This window comes from Falco biarmicus, chromosome 8, assembly GCF_023638135.1.
Source record: "Falco biarmicus isolate bFalBia1 chromosome 8, bFalBia1.pri, whole genome shotgun sequence".
Lineage (NCBI taxonomy): Eukaryota > Metazoa > Chordata > Aves > Falconiformes > Falconidae > Falco > Falco biarmicus.
The window spans coordinates 63,756,960-63,778,399 of NC_079295.1; the positions used below are offsets into that span (position 1 = coordinate 63,756,960).

The 21,440-nt window shown below is 49.4% G+C and overlaps 1 protein-coding gene across 6 annotated transcripts in view; it reads right to left on the reverse strand.

Annotated features, from left to right (window-relative positions):
* Positions 1-17,241: 17,241 nt before the first annotated feature.
* Positions 17,242-21,440, reverse strand: part of RAPGEF6 (Rap guanine nucleotide exchange factor 6) — a 132,902-nt gene continuing 128,703 nt past the window's right edge. For all 6 annotated transcript variants that reach the window (XM_056348756.1, XM_056348754.1, XM_056348755.1 and 3 more), the window contains one exon: positions 17,242-21,383. In XM_056348756.1, coding sequence (XP_056204731.1) covers positions 21,358-21,383 — 26 coding nt within the window. In that variant the 3' untranslated portion in view covers positions 17,242-21,357. The remainder of the gene's footprint in view (positions 21,384-21,440) is intronic.

Sequence of the window (21,440 nt, forward strand, 5' to 3'; positions counted from 1 at the left end):
TGCAAGAAATTCAGGCTTACCTGGAATATTTCTTCTCTGGGATTAATTATTTTTATTATGGATGGTGATCTTCAGGTTAGTCTCAGCAGCCAGCAAGTGTGAATGGTACTCTCCAGACAAAAGGCAATTTGCAGCTTTTACAGAGCGATAGGCAGAATAATGATACTGTTTATATTATTCAGTACCTTTCATATGAAGAATCTGAAGTTCTTTGCAGAGTAGTTCTTAAAAATCCTTGTGTTGGGACATTTTAGCTTCCCTTTACAGGCAAGTGAGGCAAAAGCTGCGTTCAACTTCTTCAGAGCAGGCTGTGACAAGTGATGGTGTCTCCGCTGCGATGAGAAGTTCTGATGCCAAATCCTGGCTCAAGCTCCCAGAATGACTTTTAAAATAGTGCATATCCTTCGTTTATCACTATAATTTTATTACTAAATTCCTCCATACTATCACTTCTTCCATGAGCACTTCTCTCCAGGTGTGCAAACCCTCCATTCCACAGCGCACCTTTGAACACTTTACTGAAGCATTGGCACTATTTGTACTTACAGCCTGGATTTTCAGCACTGTCATGTGCTACTCTTATTTATGTTTTGACCCTTCAGCTCTTCAGAGATGAAAATCAAAACCATCTAAATCTACTGAATAAATTACTGTCTTCATTATGAATATATGACTAATGTAATTCTAGTCAATTCAGAATATTCTGAAGTATTGCTCATAGCACCGTTTCTGGATAAAAATAAACGTTCAAACAATTTCATACTTCAGCATAGTGATGTCTCTGTGATGCATCATCCTGAATCCACATAATTATGAAGCAAAACTAAAGTGTATTTTAAAAGACCTTTTTCTCATTTCTCATATATGTAAAAGTCTCATCACTCATGCGTGCACGATCCCTGTAATTGCAGAAGTGGCACTGCAGCATTGCTGTTTTGACAGCATATTCTAAGCAATTTTTCACTCTCAAGGAGAATATTTTTTTCCTTTCTTTCTCTTTTTATTTCTTTTTTAAAGTAAGATAAACTAATAACCCATTATGCATTGCTTCTAGCAACATCCAAAATACTCAGTAACAATTAAAGGGAAGAGCTGTCCCCACATGGCTGCAGCAGTCACCAGAGCGGGGACCCCCAGGTGGGAGCAACCTGGATGAAGGACAGACAGCCCTGCAGCCCGGTGGACTTCACCGAGCTCAGACCCCACCTCAAGGGCAACTGCAGTGCTGACCAAGGCAAGAAAACCACCCCGAAATAAGGAGGTGGCCAGGTGCTGCGAGGCTGCCCTTGCACCCCGCAGGGCAGCGCTGGCCCGGGAGCCTGCTGTGGTGGCCGTGCAGGGCTGCAGTGGCTCTCCCACCACAGCCCTCTGTCCCGACACCTCTCCTGCCCTTCTGCGGCCAACATGCGCCTTCCTCACGGCTGCCCCAACCTCCCTGCAGAAAGGACGGGCGCCTGCCTGCTCTGCTTTTGCTAACTGCCGCACAGTACAGAGCCCCAAAAACTTGGGGGGTGGAGCAGAATCACCCCCCTCTCCAGTGAAAATCAAGGCACAAGTTGCTGCTCCTAGCAACGCTGGGCCAAGGCGATAGCACCGGAGAGCCCACGTGCCCCCAAGCATCCCCCTAGCCCAGACCCAGAGGTGAGGGGCTCAGCTCTGGCCACCGCGCCGCTCCGCCACGTGTTATCTGCTGACCAAAGCCGGCCGCCGAGACCGCGGTCACTGCCGTGCAGCGCGGAAGGCACAGAAAGTGGGCATTATTTCATGCTGATAAGTATTTTACAGCTATATGTCCAATCTCTCTTTTGGATTTCAGTCAAATCTTATCAAAATAAATAAGTCATTTATATGCAGGACCGTATAAACACTTTCCACTCTGTCTTTGTCTTCCTGAGAAACCGGCAGGCTACATTTGCCTCTCAGTTACCGGGATAAACAGATTGCTAATATAACCAATGTATGTGATAATATTCCTAAAGCATCGTTTTACAAAAGGGCAAAATTATTTGACCCAAACAATTCCCAATATGGTTTATGTGTTACTGCTGATAGAAATCTCTCCTGCCTCTCACTTTGGCATAAATGAAAAAACAACTACAACAGAGGCCCTTGAAAATAGATATAAAAAAAATAAAAATCTGCAAATCTTCAGAAATTACTTTCTCACCAGCATGAGCAATTTTGACCTCATCATAGGTCTGAGAAGTTCTGGTTCTCATTTTAGAAACTGCTCAGATCTAGAAACTTCTGTTTTATCTGAAGTTTGATGTGCCGGCTCAGTCCCCAGCTCACGAAGCACTAAGAGGGAGATTTGCAGAAGTATTTAGGTGCCTCAAAATGAAGATAGGCACCTCATGGGATTCAAAATGAATGGGAACTTGGCTATTTTTGTCAGCCTCTGTAAGAATTCGTTTGGGCTTTGTAACAGCCAGCAGCACAACCAACACCACGTTCCATCACGTCCCAGCACAGGTAGTGCAACCCACCCGTGGCTGCACCCCCACACGTTACAGCTGGGCCTTCAGCCACGTGGCCTGGGGACAACATGGAAACACATGGGCACGGCAGACATCCAGAAGAGCCCTCGAGCTTTATCATCTCTACAGGAGATACCCTGGGAGGCCACTACCATTGCAAAATGGAAACCCTTGGAGGTGTGTGCGGCGTGCGTGGGCCCCCAGGTGCCGCGGGTACGCTGGGGGTGGGTTCTGTGGTCTGACAGCATGTTAATCTCTTGCCCAAAGACTGGTACTCATTTCACTTAATCCACAGATGTGCAGATGTCTTTTAACAAGTCAGGATGGACCAGGACATTGGTTTTCCTTTCCATCATCCTTGACCTGCTATTTCACCCTGCCTTCGAATCACTCCTGCCAGCCAGCACCAGCTCCCTCCCGTGCACCAGGTAGTATGGATGGTGACCCTGGTGGGGCACACCCCCCGCTAACCCCGCTGCGGTGTCAGTCAGCTCTGAGAAAGTGCTGCCCAAGCCTTTGGCAGGAATCACACACACGTGTGGTAACCCCAGCAGTGACCCACCACTGCCTCGCGGTGCGTTATTGGCTTGGGCTGGGGTCCATGCAGCAGCAAGCGCCAAGCCCCCGCTGCCCTCCCCCCCTCCAGCGCACCGTGGCATCCTCAGTCCAACCCCCCTTCAAAGGATGAAATGCCCCGCTTGGGGCAGGAATACGAACTCAGCGTAGGAAATGATGAGGCTGTGCAACGCAGCCGTGGGTCAGGGGTGGCACACAGGCGCTGGTCGGCTCGGTGCAACATGTTCCCCGCTAGCTCGGGGCACCCACCTGGCACTCGGGGTGCAGCACAGACTCGCCCTACGCAAAGCAGCCTTTCCCCCCGAATCTAACCCAGACTTCACCCTCGGGGTGTGGGTCCGCTTTCTGCTCAGCCCAGACACCCAGCACAGGCTGAGTAGCATCTCATCCATCTCGCACCCGGGTTGGTCCCTGCCCTTCGTGCCCAGCTGCCTGGCGAGCGCCGCTTTGCTCTGAGGCAGCGCCCGCACCCCCAGCCCCCAACCCTTCTCCTCTCCTAATTGTTGCCAACAGGTCTGTGCCTAAACCCACGGCCTGTGCCAAAGGGCTCCGAGTTTGCATTACAATCAGCTGGCCGAGATATCTTTATTTCTGTTTTATCTTCCTCACAATGTGTGCCATGGTCCAGAGACGGAAGACAGGCAGCGAGGAGCCCTGCATCCCAATCAGCGGGCTGGCACGCAGCGGCTGTGTGCGGAGAATCCTCAACGTGAAAACCACAGAAATGCTAAGTGTGATTAACCTTCCCTTTCCCTACCCCGCAGTCTCCACTGAGGCAAATTTGTACATGCTTAATTTTCATTAATAAAATCAATATGTATGCACTTGCACATGTACCACTGCAAATTAACTTTCAAAAAGAAAAAAAAAAAGAATAGTCTGCGTGTGTCTTCTCCAAATGGCCCTTGGAAAATATTTTCACTGGCTGTGTTCCTCTGAAGCTATTAGACCACCCAAGATCTTTGGCTGAAATGTTCAAATTCAGGTGCTAAACACAGACGGTTCAATTCCAGATTTATTTTTTCATAAATGGCCTCATTTTTTACAAGCTGAAACCAAGAGATCTCAGAGTTACATTAAAGGGCAGCATTTAAGTGAGAAAAGGGTTTCTCTCCACTTTTCTTTTGTCATCATTGTAAGCCTCCTGCAGGAAGGGGTTTTGTCCTTGGCACAGTGATATTCAATAAATCATAATGTCACTAATTTGCCTAGGTTTCTAACAAGGCTGGTCTGAAAAGTTCTATTCCTTTATCCTTGCATTTTCTTAATGAAATAAACTTTATTCTCCTCCTGTCATCTTTGCTGGGGTCTTTCATCTGCTGTTCAGCTATTCTTGAGCTTTTCAGCCCATTTCATAACATAGACATCACCAGATCAAAAAAATGCTGCATTCCCACCTCCAATTAAGCACTCAGGCTAAGTGAACTCCCCAGGGAACAGGAGCATCTTTAGATCACTCAGCCTGGTGTCTCTGCTCCCTTCAGCTTTAAATGTTCACTTCTTGGGATGCCACAGGCAGTTACAAGGACTCAGCAGCAGACAGAAATATCGCCATCAGTTATCGCAGCCAGCTGCTGGGGCTGGGGGGGCTCAGCCCTGCAAGACCAGCCCACCTAGTCTGGAGGACACCCACAGTATGTCACAGCCTCTCCAAAAATCCCACACGACCAGAGTATCCCAGTCCTCCCCCAGTGCATAAATGACTAAAACTACAGGTTTCCGTACATGCACCACTGGGCTTGGTCTGAAATAATAAGCCACACAAAAGCAGCACGACGGGATGCATGGCTGTGGGGAAATCAGAAACCTTTAGAAAACCATTGCTGGTCTCCAAAGGTCTCCAGCCACTGGCGGGGTGCACAGTGATGGGGATGTGAGGCATTCAGAAAACCGTTGCTGGTCCTGGTCTCCAAAGGTCTCCAGCCACCAGACAGGGCAACCGCTAACCTCTCTGGCAGCAGGAGAGGGCTTCTGGGCAGGGTCAGAGCTGGCAATAAGCATCCAGAAAATGCAATATTCCAGTCAACAGGGATTAAAAAAAAAAAGTGGCCTTCAAAAAGGGTCTGATTTCTGGGGATTCACCCCACACAGACGCTCAAGGGGGCCCTGCTCCGACCAGACACCACATCTTGACTTTTTCCATGGGAAGGAAAAGGGCAGCCAAAGTGTAGCTTCAAAGATAACCATAACATGCTGTGATCAAGTGCTTAAATCATATTCTGACGCTAAATAATTCATCAGACTCGAAGCTGGATAACCAGAGGTGAGGTGCCGCGGGACCAGTGCCCAGCTCTGGGGAAGCCACTTGCCCTTTGCAGAAAGGAAGAAACCTTTTACCGCGACCGGAGGGTCGGGAGCCGTCTCCCTGCAGCCAGGCCCACGTCTGGCTCAGCTCACACCTGAACTTCTTTAGGTTAAAAGCTCCCAGGGCTACACCAGGGATGCTCCCACCTGGGAGGCACCCCAAGCACAGCCAGCGCTTTGCTCGCCTCCCCCCAGGATGGCAGCACCAGCGCCCGATCCTGCTCTCCAGGCATGCAGCTTCCCTTCTTTGATATTAGCAGGGGGTTAAATATTCCAGGCCTTTTCTTTGTAAAATTTATAAAACGCCAGTTGAAGTGCCATTCATGTTAAAAAGCTGCCTCTGTCCATCAAGGCTTCTTGGACTAAATACAACAATATAACAAACATTGGCCGTTAATAATTGAGAAAAAACTCCTTCCCTGCATGTTATTTTTCATCAGAATGATGTGTTATTAGTTTATAGATATATATTTTTTAGCTGAAGGCTTTTTTGGCAGCAATTTGGCCTTCACAATAATGGACTTCACTGTATGTAAAACCTTGGGAAAAAATGTTTTTGAGAGAAGCTGGGTAGTGAATGAATCTGGTTTGGAGAGGAAATTTGCTTTACAGCGAAATAGAAAAATAGTGCCATCTTTTGGACTAACCTGCTCTGCCAGCATCCTGGCTGGCTGTCGAGATGCCGAAACCACATGCCACCACAGCTGGATTTAGGTCTGGCCATTGCTGTCTCAGAAAGTTATATTTTTCCTGAAACCACAATCATTTCCAGATCCAGTACATACGCAAAGGAAAAAACATTCATCCTGGGGGTCAGAGCTCTGCTCTTCATCCTCCCCACCATGCTGGGCTGCACCTATACTTACACCTTATACATATACCTGCTGTGTGCTTGCACAGCACTGCAACAGCGGGGTATCGTCGTTCTTTCCCGGGACCCCGCTTAGCTGAGATACCGGCTGTGAGCCAAAAAGGGCAAATACCGCCAGCACCCAAAGGCTGACAGCTGTTTTACAAGCGTTTTCAGCAAAAACCACTTACATTAAACACAGTCCAAAGTTTTTTCCTCTCCCTCCCCCTGTATATCATATATATCCCCGTTACCCCAACCTGGTGCTCTCCGACATTTTGATGACAGCAGCACCCGCACACCCAGCCGGCAGAAGGGTGCTCAGCCGTCACCCCCCAGCCGCTGCCTGCAGAGCTGCTCCTGCCCCTCGCTGTCCCCATGGCTTTGGGCAATTTAAAACTGCTGATTTCCAGACCCAGATTGACAAATTCTATGAAAATCAGGGGAGAGAATTTGAGCCACAGCTGTATGTTCAACTGCCAACGGATTAAGGGTAGTAGTAGCTCAATACTCAACTACGTAAGGAGGTTACACACCCAAAGCCCAACACACGATGTCGAGGTGTTTCACATTCGTCTCATAAGGACGAGTGTCGCTTTTAATCAGTACTTTTGCCTGTACATCGTCTTTCCCTTTCTGCTCTTGCCAACAAAAATCTTCAAATACTTTCCTTTTTATTCTAAGAAACTGACTTATTGGAACAATTTGGTAAATGCTTGTCATACTGAGCAAAGGACAAGCTTTGGAGCTCTTTCTCCAGACCAGTGAGCATTACTCCACAGCTCTGCATTTCACAGTGTTATTTTTGTTTCCTAGGGTCATAGAGAAAACAATATTCCAGTTTTGTTCCAAAGATAGGGAGTTATTTGACACAGAAAAAATCGTAGGTGAGCCAGCATCCAGACATGTCCTGCAATTAAGATCTTGAGTTATTGACTTTACATTGACATCAGGAAGTCTATTAAATGCTGCTGTGGGCAATATGTATTTGACATTGTACAGGTGCACAACACACTGGCAAAGCATCCAAATAAATGACAAAACCCTACAGAGCTGCAAAAATACCCTCCGGCTACAAGAACGGGACAAAGCTACATCTTGATTAGTCAGCAAAGGCTGCTAACAGCGGTGGTGGAGGGTCATCACCGAGGAAAATCTCTGTTCAAAGGCAGATCACATCTATTAAAAGGCTGCAAGAGCCCAAAACAAATAAGTATGTACTGAATTTTATAGATACACCTTAAAGATAAAACAATTGAAGGACAGAAGTCAACGTGTATTTAGCAGTCATTTCAGCTGCTGAGCTCAGTGGAGGTGTTCATATTCCATGGGGAAAAGACAGACATGTTTCTTCACAATGTAGCTCTCCAAACCTTCCCTTTTTATGCAGGATTTTATTATATTGTTTCTTTAGGCATCAGGGTTAGTATGGCTTTTTGGTGGAGTGTGCTGGTTTTACTTTTACACAGATAAGCTCATACGGGGAGTTTCCTCTGACCTTGGAGACATTACGACTAGCTTAGCAATCATCTCGGATTTTATTCAAGCTTTAAAAAGTGAGCAGGGGTGTTTGCACAGACATCACTGGGATATAGAGCCGGCTTCTGAAATGTTTGTCCTATAAAGGCTCTAATGACATTGTGCCGGTTTTACTACTGCTACAACGTTAAAGCGTATCACAACTGACACCCGACTCTTTACATCCATAATGACTGTCATCTGCCAGCTCTACCGAATGCCTGATTATCTTGCTTAACCTTCACTTCCCAGCAATTAGAAAAAGCAATATTAAAATTCCTCCCTAGGCATTTGCTTCCCAAAGACAACAATTTCAAGCTTCAAAACCACCAGTAGCTTTTAAAAGAACAGAAATCAGAAAAACGAAAATGCAAAAGGCAAGACAGGAAACCTGAGCTACATCAGTGATTTAACCTGTTTGTTTGTTCTTTGGCTAGAACACGTCTGAGATTTTTTTAAACACCTTTTAGAAGAAGCAACTTTTAAAAAACAGCTACACTGGATTAAATGGATGATCTGCAATAAAATCATGAACAACTCCCCTGTAAGCTCTACGCAAACTTCGTGCCACAGGATCTTTATCTTGACTCACTGCGCATTTGAATTTCATGAACATGAATGTAAGAGGTGTGTCTGCTGGGAGATGAAAAAAAAACCCAGATAGAGATCCAATATTATTCTGATGCATGGCAAATATCATCAACATAAGTGGAAAAGGGGCTTATTGTGGATCCTGTCCATAAGGCAAGCAAATCCCCTGCAGCTCACAGAAGATATTGCAATGTAAAAGGATTGCATTCTCTATCCAGGGCTTACTTCTCTAGGAATAGAAAAGAAACTCTCAGTAGCTGCTGAGGCCCTCCATCGCTTTCACATCTCACATTGACAGCTCTCACCTGCACCACCACTGAGGAGCAGCAGCAGGGAGCGAGCAGCAATGCCACCAGCCCCTGCACCGCGGTGGGCGATGCTGCCCAGACCCCAGCGCCGGGCTGCTGCAGCCCTTGGGCTCCTCGGTGATGCTCTGGCCATCTTTAAACAAATCCTGCTTACAAATAGAAATGTTAAGGACAGGGTAACACACCTAAGCGGGTTTAGGAACCTCAACTCCTGTCTTCAGACGTGACTTAGTCTTTCAGACCAGGAGCGCTGAAGAGCCTTAGGATGAAGATGAGCGAGGACGGGGATGCAGAAACCACCGCCCTCCTACCGAAACCCAGAGCAGGCAGCTACCAAGACCAAGGACAAGCTGCAAATCCACTGCGTGACCTAAAAGACCTGAGCAGCATTGCCCTTAATTTGACTCTGTGGACTTCAGGAGCCAACACCGACTCAAACACAGGGGAGAAACTTAATTACCTGTTGTCTTGGGAAATTCCTCCAACACTGAGCCTGAGTGATACTGGCCAGGATGCTGGCCGCTTGTGGCACCGAAGCAATCCCAGTTTAGTGTTACTGCTCCCAGTTCCAAACCCCCGACAAACCACAGCATGGCACAAGCAGCAGGACGGGCTTTTCTCCTTCTGTGGCTCTTTATTGCCTTATCGCCCTCCCTGGCTACTGTCTGAAATTGAGACAACAAAATCAAATGGGGCAGGGGGGGGCATGGGTGGACACGAGGAGGAACACAGCCCCAAGCCCTGGAGCGTGTCAAAACAGATTTTGCCCTCCCATTGCAACACGTAAGGTTTGTGGGAGGCAGAAACAGGATTTAAGGGTAGTGATCATGGTGGGCTGGCCCTGGCCCCCCCGAGCCGCCCCATCGCCCCCTCCCCAGGAAAAGGCAGCGAGAGGCGGGGGGGTGGCAGCAGGGACTGGGAATGATTGCTCCCCAGCACCCACCGCAGCACAGCGGGCTCGGCTGGGGGAGATTAATTGCATTAATTACCGATGGAAACCGGAGCAGCGTAATAAGAAGCCAACCCAAATCTTAGCTGCCCCCCCACCGCCGGGGCTGCCATCAGTCCTTTGGCCACGGCCAGTGCTGGCCCCGGCTGGCATTGGCTGACGGGACATGGGGCAGCTTCTGGCCACCTGCAGCCCCCCGGTACCAAACCTGGCCACGCGAACCAGCGCAGCGCTCCGTCGTGCCGAACTGCACTAACTTTCCTTGACAACTTAGCTAAGCATATTACAGTCTCACCAGAAACTGGTGCAAGTCAGCTGTGCCCCCTGCCCCTTCCAAAGCAGAGCTAAATCAGGAAAATTCTGACATATTTGCACCTTAATCGCTACTGCTTAACCTGAAACTTGCCTGGGGGAAAGCTCCCCATGGAGCATCCAGCAGCGGCTGCTTTTCTTCAAGAAGATGCAAACGTGCCCAAAACCGACCAACCAAAAAAAAAGGATGAAGATTAGAATCCTCCTAATTTTGTTTGAAATGGCTCTGCATCCTTCTCCCGCTGTTTGAGGAAGGACCGTGGGGACCAGGTATGGCACCATGGTAGAAATCAGTCCCCACTCCCGAGCCCGTTCCCAGCAGCTGGCAAGTCCAAGAGTTTGGCATTTTCCCCCTGGTTGTCAGAGAGGCCGCACACACCTACAGCCCTGCTCTCCCATAGCACTTAATATTCACACTTACAGTACTGACACAGTGATAGAGCTCTGCAATTCAAGCTCCGGTGTTTCTTCGATCCTTTGCAATAAGCAGAACAACTATGTCGGGCTTAATGCTATTTCCTAGCACTCGAGCTCCCTGGCATTGAATTATTGATCTGAAGGATTCAAGCCAGCCACACATCATTTGCCCGTTGGAATAACCCAGCACCCTGTGGATACTCCCCGCACGTGGTCCTGGCTGCCGGAGGCATCGGTGGTGACGGAACGGGCACCCCTGCCCGCTGCCCAGCTGCCTTACAACGTGGAGCCAACACAAACCCAAAGGCAGCAGCAGGACCACAGGTAAGCCTGGGTTAACACGTGCCACGGGTCTTCCCTCTGCAGTCACTTACCTTGTTTGACAAGACGAGATGAAACATGTAACGTCCACAAGTCGTCCCTGTCTGTGTTACTCGTCCACGCACCCCGTGTAAATACTTGGTATCAAACAGCAGGGCACAGGCCACAGCACTGAGCTTCTTGAACTGCCAGGTTACCCATCTGTGGAATAATTCAGATGAAAAAAATTAAACCAGAGCACTTCTCAGCTCTCCCCAGCCCTTGCCGCAGCTGGTCGGCAGCGGAGGTTCCGCAGCAGCAGTGCAGGGACCTGCGCGGTGCTGACCGCAGGCTGGGCGCCTTCACCCCCGTGCAACGATAAACGTGGCAAATCAAACACTCCCCGCAGCCCCCAGTTCCGAAGGCCAGGGCTGTGCTGCATGTTCAGCTCCCTGCGAGGGTCCCGCTCCCACCTTCCAGGGTGACATTCACCAGCTCAGACAACCAAGGGCACCTGACAGCAGGTGCCACCCCTGTCCCTGCTGCTGGGGCTCCTGCCGGCACAGGTCAGCTCCCTCCGGCTGCGCGTGGCACTTCCATGCGGCAGGAAAGGGCACGGGTAATGGAACAGCAGTTACTGAATTTGTTGGTGCATATTTTCCCTAGGCTCGAGGAGGAGAGCCAGTGCCACTTTTAGTCTTTTTAATTGGCTAATTTCTGATTGACCGGGTTTCTACACTTCTGAAAACCACACCATCGCCAAAGGCCAGATATTTTAGTCTTAAACTGCATAATTGGCTGGCAATTATGTTTTTAACATGTGCTTCAGTCACTAAGGGCTCTTGAAAGTAGCAAAGGTTTTACAGCAAGGTCAGCCGATGAGGCGTCTGCCACCTCGCCCCTCTGCAGGGAGACCCGTGCTGAGACAGCCTCCTCCAGAGAAAGGGCAGCAGAGACCCAAGAACTTTCTTAGCTTCTGCTGCTGATACTATTTTTAAAAACACTGCTTTGTTGATGGTACACAAGGTACTCCCACACCAGCAGGCTTCTCCCACCCACTGCTGGCTGCAGCATCGCTCAGTTAAGCCGGGGCAGCGGCGTGCTTCCCTGTGACGGACCCGGGGGAGGCACCCGCTGCATACCCGCGCCACTCCTGCGCACCCTTGGGTGTCTGTTTGCTCTTCCCAATGTAAAACATATCGTTGGAAGAAGCATACGGCCTTGTTTAGAAGTCACATCTCCAATTACATTTAATTACTACTGCTGTAAAATCAAGGGTGACTTCTATTAAATGTAATTACTCCCCTCTGTGACTGCAAAGGCGAATGGCTGAGGTGCATGTCCCAGGCGCCACAGCCACGCAGTGACAGACACCGAGTCACGGCACCGGTGCGCTGACGCTGGCTGGGCAGAGCTCAGAGGCAGGGTGTGATGTCCCAGCCCCACAGGACAAGCGACAGGACCACGGTGAAAAGCCCCTGCATGAGAGCCTGCCCGGGCACAGCTGCCCGCACAGTGCTGCCCCAGCAACACGAGCCCTCAGCATCCCACCACAGAACCACAGAACAGTTTGGGTTGGAAGGGACCCTGAAGACCACCCAGTCCCATCCCCCTGCCACGGGCAGGGACACCGGCCACCTGCCCAGGTTGCCCCCAGCCCCGTCCAGCCTGGCCTCGGGCACTGCCAGGGATGGGGCACCCACAGCTGCTCTGGGCAGCCCGTGCCAGCGCCTCACCGCCCTCACGGGGAAGGATTTCCTCCTAATATCACATCTAAATCTTCCCTTGTCCAGCTTACAGCCATCCCCCTTGTCCTGTCACCACATGCCCTTGTAATAACTCACTCTCCAGCATCGTGGGTGGCCCCTTTAGGCACTGGAAGCTGCTGTAAGGTCTCCCCAGAGCCTCCTCCTCTCCAGCTGAACCACCCCAAGTCTCTCAGCCTGTCCCCATCGGAGAGGGGCTCCAGCCTCTGACCATCTCCGTGGCCTCCTCTAGACTCGCTCCAGCGGGTCCGTGTCCTGCCTATGCTGGAGCCCCCGAGCTGGACGCAGCGCTGCAGGGGCGTCTCACACGACAGCTCGAAAACACAAAAAAACAAACCAACCTGCACAGCACCCACTGGGTGCCAGGGACATCTAATCACAGGGTGGTGCTGCTCCCCAAGACCTCCATCACTGGCAGGAGCAGCCTGGAGAGCCAGCACTGGGGTGGATGCCTGAAGAGCACATGCCAGGCTTGGCTCAGGGTGAAGGTGAAGGCACCAGCAGGCACCAGGTCCTGCTGGAACCTCCCTGCACCACCCCTCTGGTCCTCCGAGCAGGCGCCCAACATGAGACCTTCCTTCCACCAGCTTTACTACCAGTACAGAGAATAAAATGAAAGAAAGCAAAGAAGGCATTGCATTGCAGCCATGCCTTAGTGCTGATGTGTCATGTTTTGGGGAATGTACGAGGTGGAGACAAGGTGTGCAGTGCAAGCAGGTCACGAAGCTCTCCATCAACCTCCGATATCCCAGAAGTGCTTTTCCTGGGTTTGCAGCAGGCTTCCCTGACACTCATTAGCTGTAATTCCCAGAGGATAGGTGAAACACCAGCACCTTCCCAGGGGGGTCAGCACTGCCGGTCCTGCTCTCCATCCAGGAGCTCTGAGTTTTGCCACCTATCATCCCGCTGAAAGGCCAAGTGGGCAGCTGCTGCTCCACACGCACTTGCCGTCCGCAGGACTGCTGCACTGTGGCGTTGCCCAACACAAGTCATGTTTACTAATACACGAGTTTGAATTTATAATAAACTTGATGGTGCCTAACTGATAGGTCTAAAAAAAAGCCAATTATCTGACACTCTGAGCTATGATCCTAAAACAGATGTTTGAGTATATCAAATTATGTTGTGAGGTTTGAAATTGCAGATACAATTACAACCTTCATCTTTATTGCTGCTCATAAGTGTTAAATGCAACTAGATCTACATTTGAAATTCAGTTATTACCATTTTTCTTCATCTCTCCCAAGCCAAGTTTGACTTGCAGCATTGTCACACTGGTAATTACTCTCCTCCTCTGATGAATACAGAAGAATGAACAAAAATGTTTGCAGAGCCCATTTAACATTCATCTCATAGAAACAACTTGGTTCTTCCTGTGTTTCCAGGAGTGTGGGCTCACCCAGAAAAAAGAAAATTTTTCAGGGCAGCAGCCTGGGGAAAGGTCTCAAGTGCAACCAGCAGCCTGGCAATGACAAGAGCTGGGGGGAGGTTAAATAAATATGGGTCTTCATTCCCTCCCCACCCCCACCCCTCTTTTTTTTAAAGAATACTCGTTATAGTTTGCATGTTCAAGGTTTTCTTGGTAGCAACAAGAGCTACCTTACATACCCCCAAAAAATGTCATCAGTTCATGTCATCACATGCCTCCAGGACTTGGATCTTCAGGAAAGCTAAAAATACTGCAGATTCTGGGACAAACCACAAGAGCTGATGCCACAGCCTTAAAGCACACAGTGAAAATACCATGGGCTCTAAGTGCTCCTCCTGAATCAGGGTTGGATGATGAGAACTGTTTTTTCTCCGGCCCCAAAAGTGCAGGAACTCAACACAGGGGAAAGAGCAGTGCAGGGACAGGTTTCAGCACTCCTGGTGTTCAGACACAGCTTCTCCAGCCCATTTTACTCTCTTAATAAATGCCGAATTGCTGAAAGCATCTGACTGACCCTGCCTGCAGAGCCCCGCTGGCATGCCACCACCGCCCCGAGGACATCCTGGGCTGCCATCAGCCCCTCTTCCCCAGCTGCCACCAGCCCCTGTCCCCACTTCTGTATTTAAGCAGATGGAAAGTGGTTTCCAACCCGGCGCTACCTGCTGAAGGAGCAGTTGGTGGTGGGAGAGGGGATCAATCTCTCTCTTCATATTTACTTTGGAGGGACAATTCTTGACTTTTAAAGCACATAATACATGGCATTACTGCAGTCTAACAAGCAGTTACTAGTTCTTCCCCATAAAAATTTGATTGATACTTGCTCTCCAGCAGAAAATTAGAAAATACATTGGTTGAATGCCCTCAGTGAATAAACGCAAGTTTAGGTCGGCAGCTATTTGATGCACTGACTGCTGCTCCGGGAGACCCAGAGACTTCCAGCACATTGAATATGAAGCTTCATTAATGCAAGAAGCTACCCGCTGCTCCGCCAGCCACAGGTCTAATCCAAAGGCTTGGAAAAGAAAGGTGAGGATGAGGAGAGAGGCAGCACGTCACCTATGGCGTGGGGTTCCCCCCGCAGCAGGGGCAGGAGCCAGGTGGTCACCCACCACTGGGGCCGGGCCCAGCACACGCTACGGTGATTTTTGGACTGATTTTTTGCCATGGTCCATTTGCCCACAGCCTGGGTTTGAGAAATCCTCGCCGCCGGGGCGTGGGGGTGCAGGCAGGATTGGACACGGACAAAGCTGGAACTGCAGCAGGGGTGAGCTGCCCGCTCCCACCCACTTGAAGTCATTTTGGGTAAACAAAGAGCAACACACTGGGCTGTGCCAAACAGCTTTTAACGCCACTGAAGGGAGAGGGAAATAAAAAACAAAAAAATGAAAGTGAGAAAAGAAAAGCCCAAAATCAAAATAACTTATTGAGCAGGAATGCTCGCTAATGGAACTGCTTCTTTTAATTTGATTTTAGACACCAAATTGCTCGCTGCGGTACGGCCGTAAGGGCACTTTGCTCTCCAAGGAGCCCTGGGTGCTGCCCGCGGCCCTGGCAGCACCGACCCCCGGCTGCACAGCCCCGCAGGGCGCAGGTGGAGACCAGGGGAGAGAAGGGTACAGCTCCCAGGAGGTGGGATAAAAATATTATGGATGAGAAGGGATGGATGAGAAGGGATCACCCTGACTGGCGAGGAGGAAACGTGCCGTACGTACCGGACAGCCTGGCAAAGTCCTAAATGCACCGTGAGCTGCTGAGACCCCGTGTCCCCCCGGGAGCCCTGCTATCCCCCCGCCGCCGTGGGGGACCCAGGGCAGCCCAGGAGGGGCAAAACCCGAGTGTCGCCGCTGTCACCCCGAGGGCGCTGGGTGCTGGCTGAGCACCGCAGGGACCAACCCGCACCGCGGGGTTCGCAGCGGCGCCGCTCAAACGGCGGGCAATGCTGCCCCCTTGTGGCAGCTCCTCGGCTCCTCCCGTTTTAAGAAGGATGGTGATTTTCAGAAGTTTGGGGAAAAAAATTACATAGTCTCCCAGAAACTGCCTGAAATGAAAGATCCCCGAGAAGAAGACCGAAAAGCCCCACAGGGAGAATGGGATGGAGGAGGAGATGAAGCTCAGCCCTGCGCTGCTCCAGCCCCGTGCAGCAGGCAGGGAACGGGGAAACGCCACCTGCGGGCTTTGCTGGCCAGCCAGCCCCACTACAGGAGGGCCATGCTCCTAAAATAAAAATTTAAAAAAAAAAAATTATTTACCCATAAGGTTCCCATGTAGCATGTAGCTTACCTCTTGGACAATCAGTAAACAGATGGAACAAAAAATGAAGTTCCATGCTGGCTGTGCCGGCAGGGCAGGGGGTCCTGCCGCAGCTCCCGCTCCCCTTGCCCGTCCCACCTGCAGCACCATGCTGGGGGTCATGGGCCAGCTTGCAAAAATGAGGAGAAAAAAATAATTTTTTTCAAAAAAGTATTTGCAGCTGCGTGGTTCCACCCTCCCTGCCTGCACACATTGTTGTTTGTGCTGTGCAGGGTGCAAGAGCCCGCACGGCACGTACACAGCCCCTGGTTCGATGGGGACCACAGCACCGGGGGAAAGGGGGTAAGATCCCAGTCCCTGTCCTGGCGAGGGACCTCCCTGCAGGCCCTTCAGGCCCTCCGTGTCCCCCTGATGACTCCATGCCACATCCCAGTGAGGGCTCCAGCACTGTGCTGGGAAGGATGGAGCTGCAAACCGGAGGGGACAGGCATGGGAATGGGGGACATGGAAGGGAAGGAGGGAAGGTCAGCGGCTGCCTGCAGAGCGCCCAGCAGGCAGGGAGACTGCAGGACAAGGTGGACAAGCTGCTCTGGGGGCGTGGGTTGGGCAGGGAGGATGGTGAGGGACCACAGAGGACAGGTACGAAGCACCGAGCAAGGGGGTGCTGCCTGTGCGAGCAGTGGGGGCACGCCGCAGCTGTGACCCCTTCCTTGCTCCCCTCCTGGTGCCCAGACTCTGGTCCCCTGACCTAGGGGGAGGCTGCTGTGACCAGCAGGCTGTCTGCCCCCCACCACCCCAGTGTCCCCAGTGTCCCAGCCGCTGCACAGCAAAGGGACAGTCACCATACTCGGCTGGACCCCGGCAGCCCCTGCTCTGACGCTGGTTTCGGACGGGGAGCCAGGGGCACGGTGCTGCCGTACCCACCACCTCCCCCTGCGCGGCTGGGGGCTCTGGCACGAGCCAGGGTGCAGGCACACGTGTGCACCCAGCTGCTCCCCACACGGTGCAAGCCAAGATGGGGAGACCAAGCCCAAACCCGAGGGGTCACCGCTCACTGCGAGGACAGAAAAATCCCTCGGCAGCTGCTCCTCGCTGAGCCCAGGACAAGCGATGCTCCCACCACACTCTCCCCAGCTCTGCACCAACCTGGCTCCCATCCTCCGCCGGCTGCCAGAAAAGATCTGCTGAAAACAATTAATATATGTAGATTGTTTATTGATTCCAACATATTAATAGATTGGATAATAAACAGTACTTTTAAACATTCTCTTAACCAAAAATATAACAAATATTTACAATCACTCAGTAAAAATACAAAAAGCATACAGAGGCACTGTCTTTCTAAAAGACATAAGTGTAAGAGGTATCAAAAAATAGGAGACAAACATTGCTTGTTACAGAATACTTTACAATCACTGACTTGTGCAGTACAATTGCTATTGGAATATCATTACATCTGTGCAGTTTTGCCAATATGCTCACATATTTAGAATTTAATTAATACCAAGCTAAACTGCATTCCAGGTATATCAAAAATAAAGATAAAACAATAAAAAGCACAACATAAGCAAAAGCTGGGTTGGGAATTCAAGGTAGATTACCCTCTATACAAGCATTCTAAAATATAATGTGTAAAGCTTTTCTAAAGAGAGTATCCCTTTTTTCTTCTGTTCTTGCAAAGGTAGCGGCAAGTTTATCCTTTAAAGAAACTGTAATGTTTTACAAAAACTTAAATGGCAGGTTTGTATTTCCACCGTTGCCTGCGATGCAGTGCCTCAGGAGATGATGAGAGGTTCTGCCCCACCGCTGATGCCACGCAGGCTCCTGCAAGCAGCATCGCTGACAGGTTCAGCCCCTGGGGGAACAGCCCCCCCGCCCTGTGGGTGCCGGTGGGGTGCCCTGCAGCGCGCTGTGCCCCCCACCCCGGCAGTGGGCTCCGAGCATCTCCCGGTGAAGCATCACTCACCTCCGAAGCCCCATCACGTGAGTAAAGGCAAAACGAACAAGTCAGGAAAGCAACACGATACCCGTTATTCGCAAATATCCCCCCTCTCCTGCAGGCCCGCATTGCAACACCCTGTGCTGCCAACGCCAGCAGGCACGGCCTTCTGTCATTCTGTGTATCTGGGAGGTGACACCAGTGCTCAGAGGCTCGGTGATCTCATTTTCCCCTTTCTGCAGCTGGAGAGGCCAATGAAGTTTTACAAAATCGCACTGCTTTTTCAGGAATTACTTGGAAGTTTAAGATTTCTGAAGCAAAACAAATACTGTATGGTTCAGTCACGAACAGCTGAAACATCTTTCACCCACGAGTCACAAGCCAACAAACAGAAAGCGAGCAAGCAAGGTACGGCAGTGGAAGAACGTGACACGAGGCATCGTAACTGTTCATTGCAATCGGAGCCCAAGTTAGAGGAACCTGGCAGAGGCACCAAGTCAGGAATCTGTGATCCAGAACACTTCAATAAAGCAGTGTACAACAGGTACTACCCACCATCTTACTTGCATTTGAATTACTGAAAAAAGGGATAACGTCTCTTCAAATCCATACCAGACACATTACATTTGGCTATCGGCCCCGATCAATGTGATCGGTTGATTTAAAAACAAACAAACAAAAATCCCAGCAAGGACCAGCGGAGGCAAGCCACACTGTGCGAGGCAGGAGAAGCAGAAGTAGGAGCTCATCTGTCCGTAGTTTATGCATGATTTATTTACACCGGCTGTATTGGCTATTAGGAAAATACGATTAGCAAGACTGTCACTCATTTTAAAAACTTTTCAGTGCCCTGAAAAGCCCTGCAGAACAGACGGATGCTGTTGATGTGCAAACACCACCTTTCAGTGGGTGATTTATTCAACTGCTCTTTCTGGCTGCCAGAGAAGACCCCAACCCCCGTCCCCAGAGGAGCTTCACCGTGTCCTTGGAGACAGCACTACCGGGTTTGGGGCAAAAAGGAATCACTTTAGCAACAACCCCTCATACTTTTGTTCAACAGGCTGAAATAAACTACAGCTCGACACCCGAGGTCACGGGAACCGTATGATTTCATTTACCCGGCACAACGCAGATGATTTTCTGATGAAACACAACGCCTGTTGCACACACCACATGGAACACACCACAAGAAACTACAGTTGTCAGTGGGATTGCTAGGTCTCAGATCTGCATCCCCCCAAAATACCAATTTAACGGTTATATTATCAACATTACATGTGTTGAAAATAATCACTCTGCCCTGCATTACTTCGACACGTTAATCTTTAATCATTAAGGCCTGTGCAGGTTCATTATATTCATTAAGGCCTCAAAAAAAGCAAAATGCATTTATTACGATATACCTTCAACTGGTTTTTAATTCCTTTCTTCAACCATTTGCTCCTCAGATACTTGTGCCAAGAATTCATACAGCCAAGCCATCAGTTATGAACTAGGCATCCCTTCCTCAGCATCGCTGTTCATTTCTGTGTCCCAAATTCCAGCCGCCCTGGGTCCTTTCCAGCCCAGGGCACGCCGGACCTGGCACCGCCACAGATGCGGACGCGGGCTGGGTCATACACATGCACCCGGCTGCATCAGTCCCAAGCTGCTATGGGGAAAGCACATCAAAGGCTTTAGGTTGTTTTTGGTACTTGTGTCATTTTCAGAAAATGTTGCATTCACCTTGCACCCCCTGCACACATACAGGAAAAAACAAAAACCTTAAAGCTCTTCACAACTATGGATATAGAAATAATTTTTGAGGCACTGTAAAAATGACAAACATCTTTCTAGCTTAGGCTGTAAACATCACAACAAAGATTTACAATTAAATGTTTAAATACATATTCACACATTCATGTCCAATTTTAACACTAGAATGGGGCATCATGTGCTAGAAGAAAGAATGAAAGAAACTGCAGGTATTTCCAGTTTTACCCCTCTGCGCTCTGGCTGGCTAAGCAAAATTAAACAAGCAATTAGTTTGACTGTGGTCAAATAAGAGGATCACGTGTTAATACTGGCTGGCTGTAAGTCAAAGCTGACATCGACATCAACACCACCAGGATTTTTACCTAGGATTTAAAGCAAAATATTTTGACATCATCTTTTATTTTCCAGATGAACACAACAGGGGTTTTTAACCCATCATAAAATGCATTATACTCTTACAGAAGCATTATGTAATTCAATATTCAGTTTCACAAATGTCACTGTGATTTATTTTTTTTTTTTATACCCTTTGCACCTAAATCCTGTGCAACTCTGGTACAAGGCCAGAACGCGTGGGACGATCTTAAAACCCACAACACACGATTTAGTTTTGGTTTCTAGCAAAACACTTTGCATGCTGAACTCTGCAGGGCAAAACCTGGGTAAAGCAAAGCTCCTTTGGGAAAGCTTCAAACTCCCCTCACAGCTCCCGGTGAGCTATGGCTTCCACATCTCAGACGACTCCTTACACAGAGGAGGAGAACACCAACTGTTGCCTTAGTTGGCTGGCAGCTAAAAATTTTCCAAAAAATACTTCAAGGGCAGAGGGTTTTTGCTGTCTCCGCGCAGGAGGGGAGCGGCAGACGGCAGGGCTGCCTGCCCGGCACACACCGCTCCACAGGGCTTTGTGCTCTATTTATATTTAATCTAAAACAACTCTAAAATCCATCTATTTCTGCATCTGATAATGTCCTGTTTCTAGTTTTCTGTGTTTCTTTTGAGAGCACAACAGTCTACGGGTAGCTAATTTACCATCACATTGACCAAACATTTATATTAGCCAACCAGAGCACTCCCAACACAAATAAAGGAAATTCCCATTAAAAAAAAATTAAATTAATAAATTATTTTCAGATACTTCAGCAAAGTCCTTCGCATTTGCTGACATTCCAATATATATATTTTTTTTACAGTTCATAAAATAACACTCTTAGACTTATAATGGTCACGTAGAAAATAATGATGACTGAAAACTACCAGAGGATTCAATGGTATCGTACAGAAGAATGCTTCCGAGTTCCAAGTGGTGGTAACAACTGGTCCTCCCAAACGCATGAAGCCTGGTCCATCTCCTGATACCGATGTTGGTACCCAGGTAGTCAGTACGCTCTTGAAAACAGTTTTCTATTTCACAGGCAGAAATAGCTTTCTTAGGCGGTGACAGACTGAAATAAGGTAGAGAGACGTGATCCAACCCGTTCCATCTCGTCTGTGAGAGGCAAACGCAACATCTGAGGTTACTAGCAGCAAGTTGTTAGCGTTCGCTAACAGAATCATGCGGTCCATCTCCCCACATTCCTCATGTTGTGAAGTGGTTTACATAAATAGCCCAATGGTTAGACTGCTGATACTTGTTCATCTTCTGCAAAACAAGAAGGAAAAAAAGAAAGGAGATTATTCCGTTGGTCCCCCACCTTGG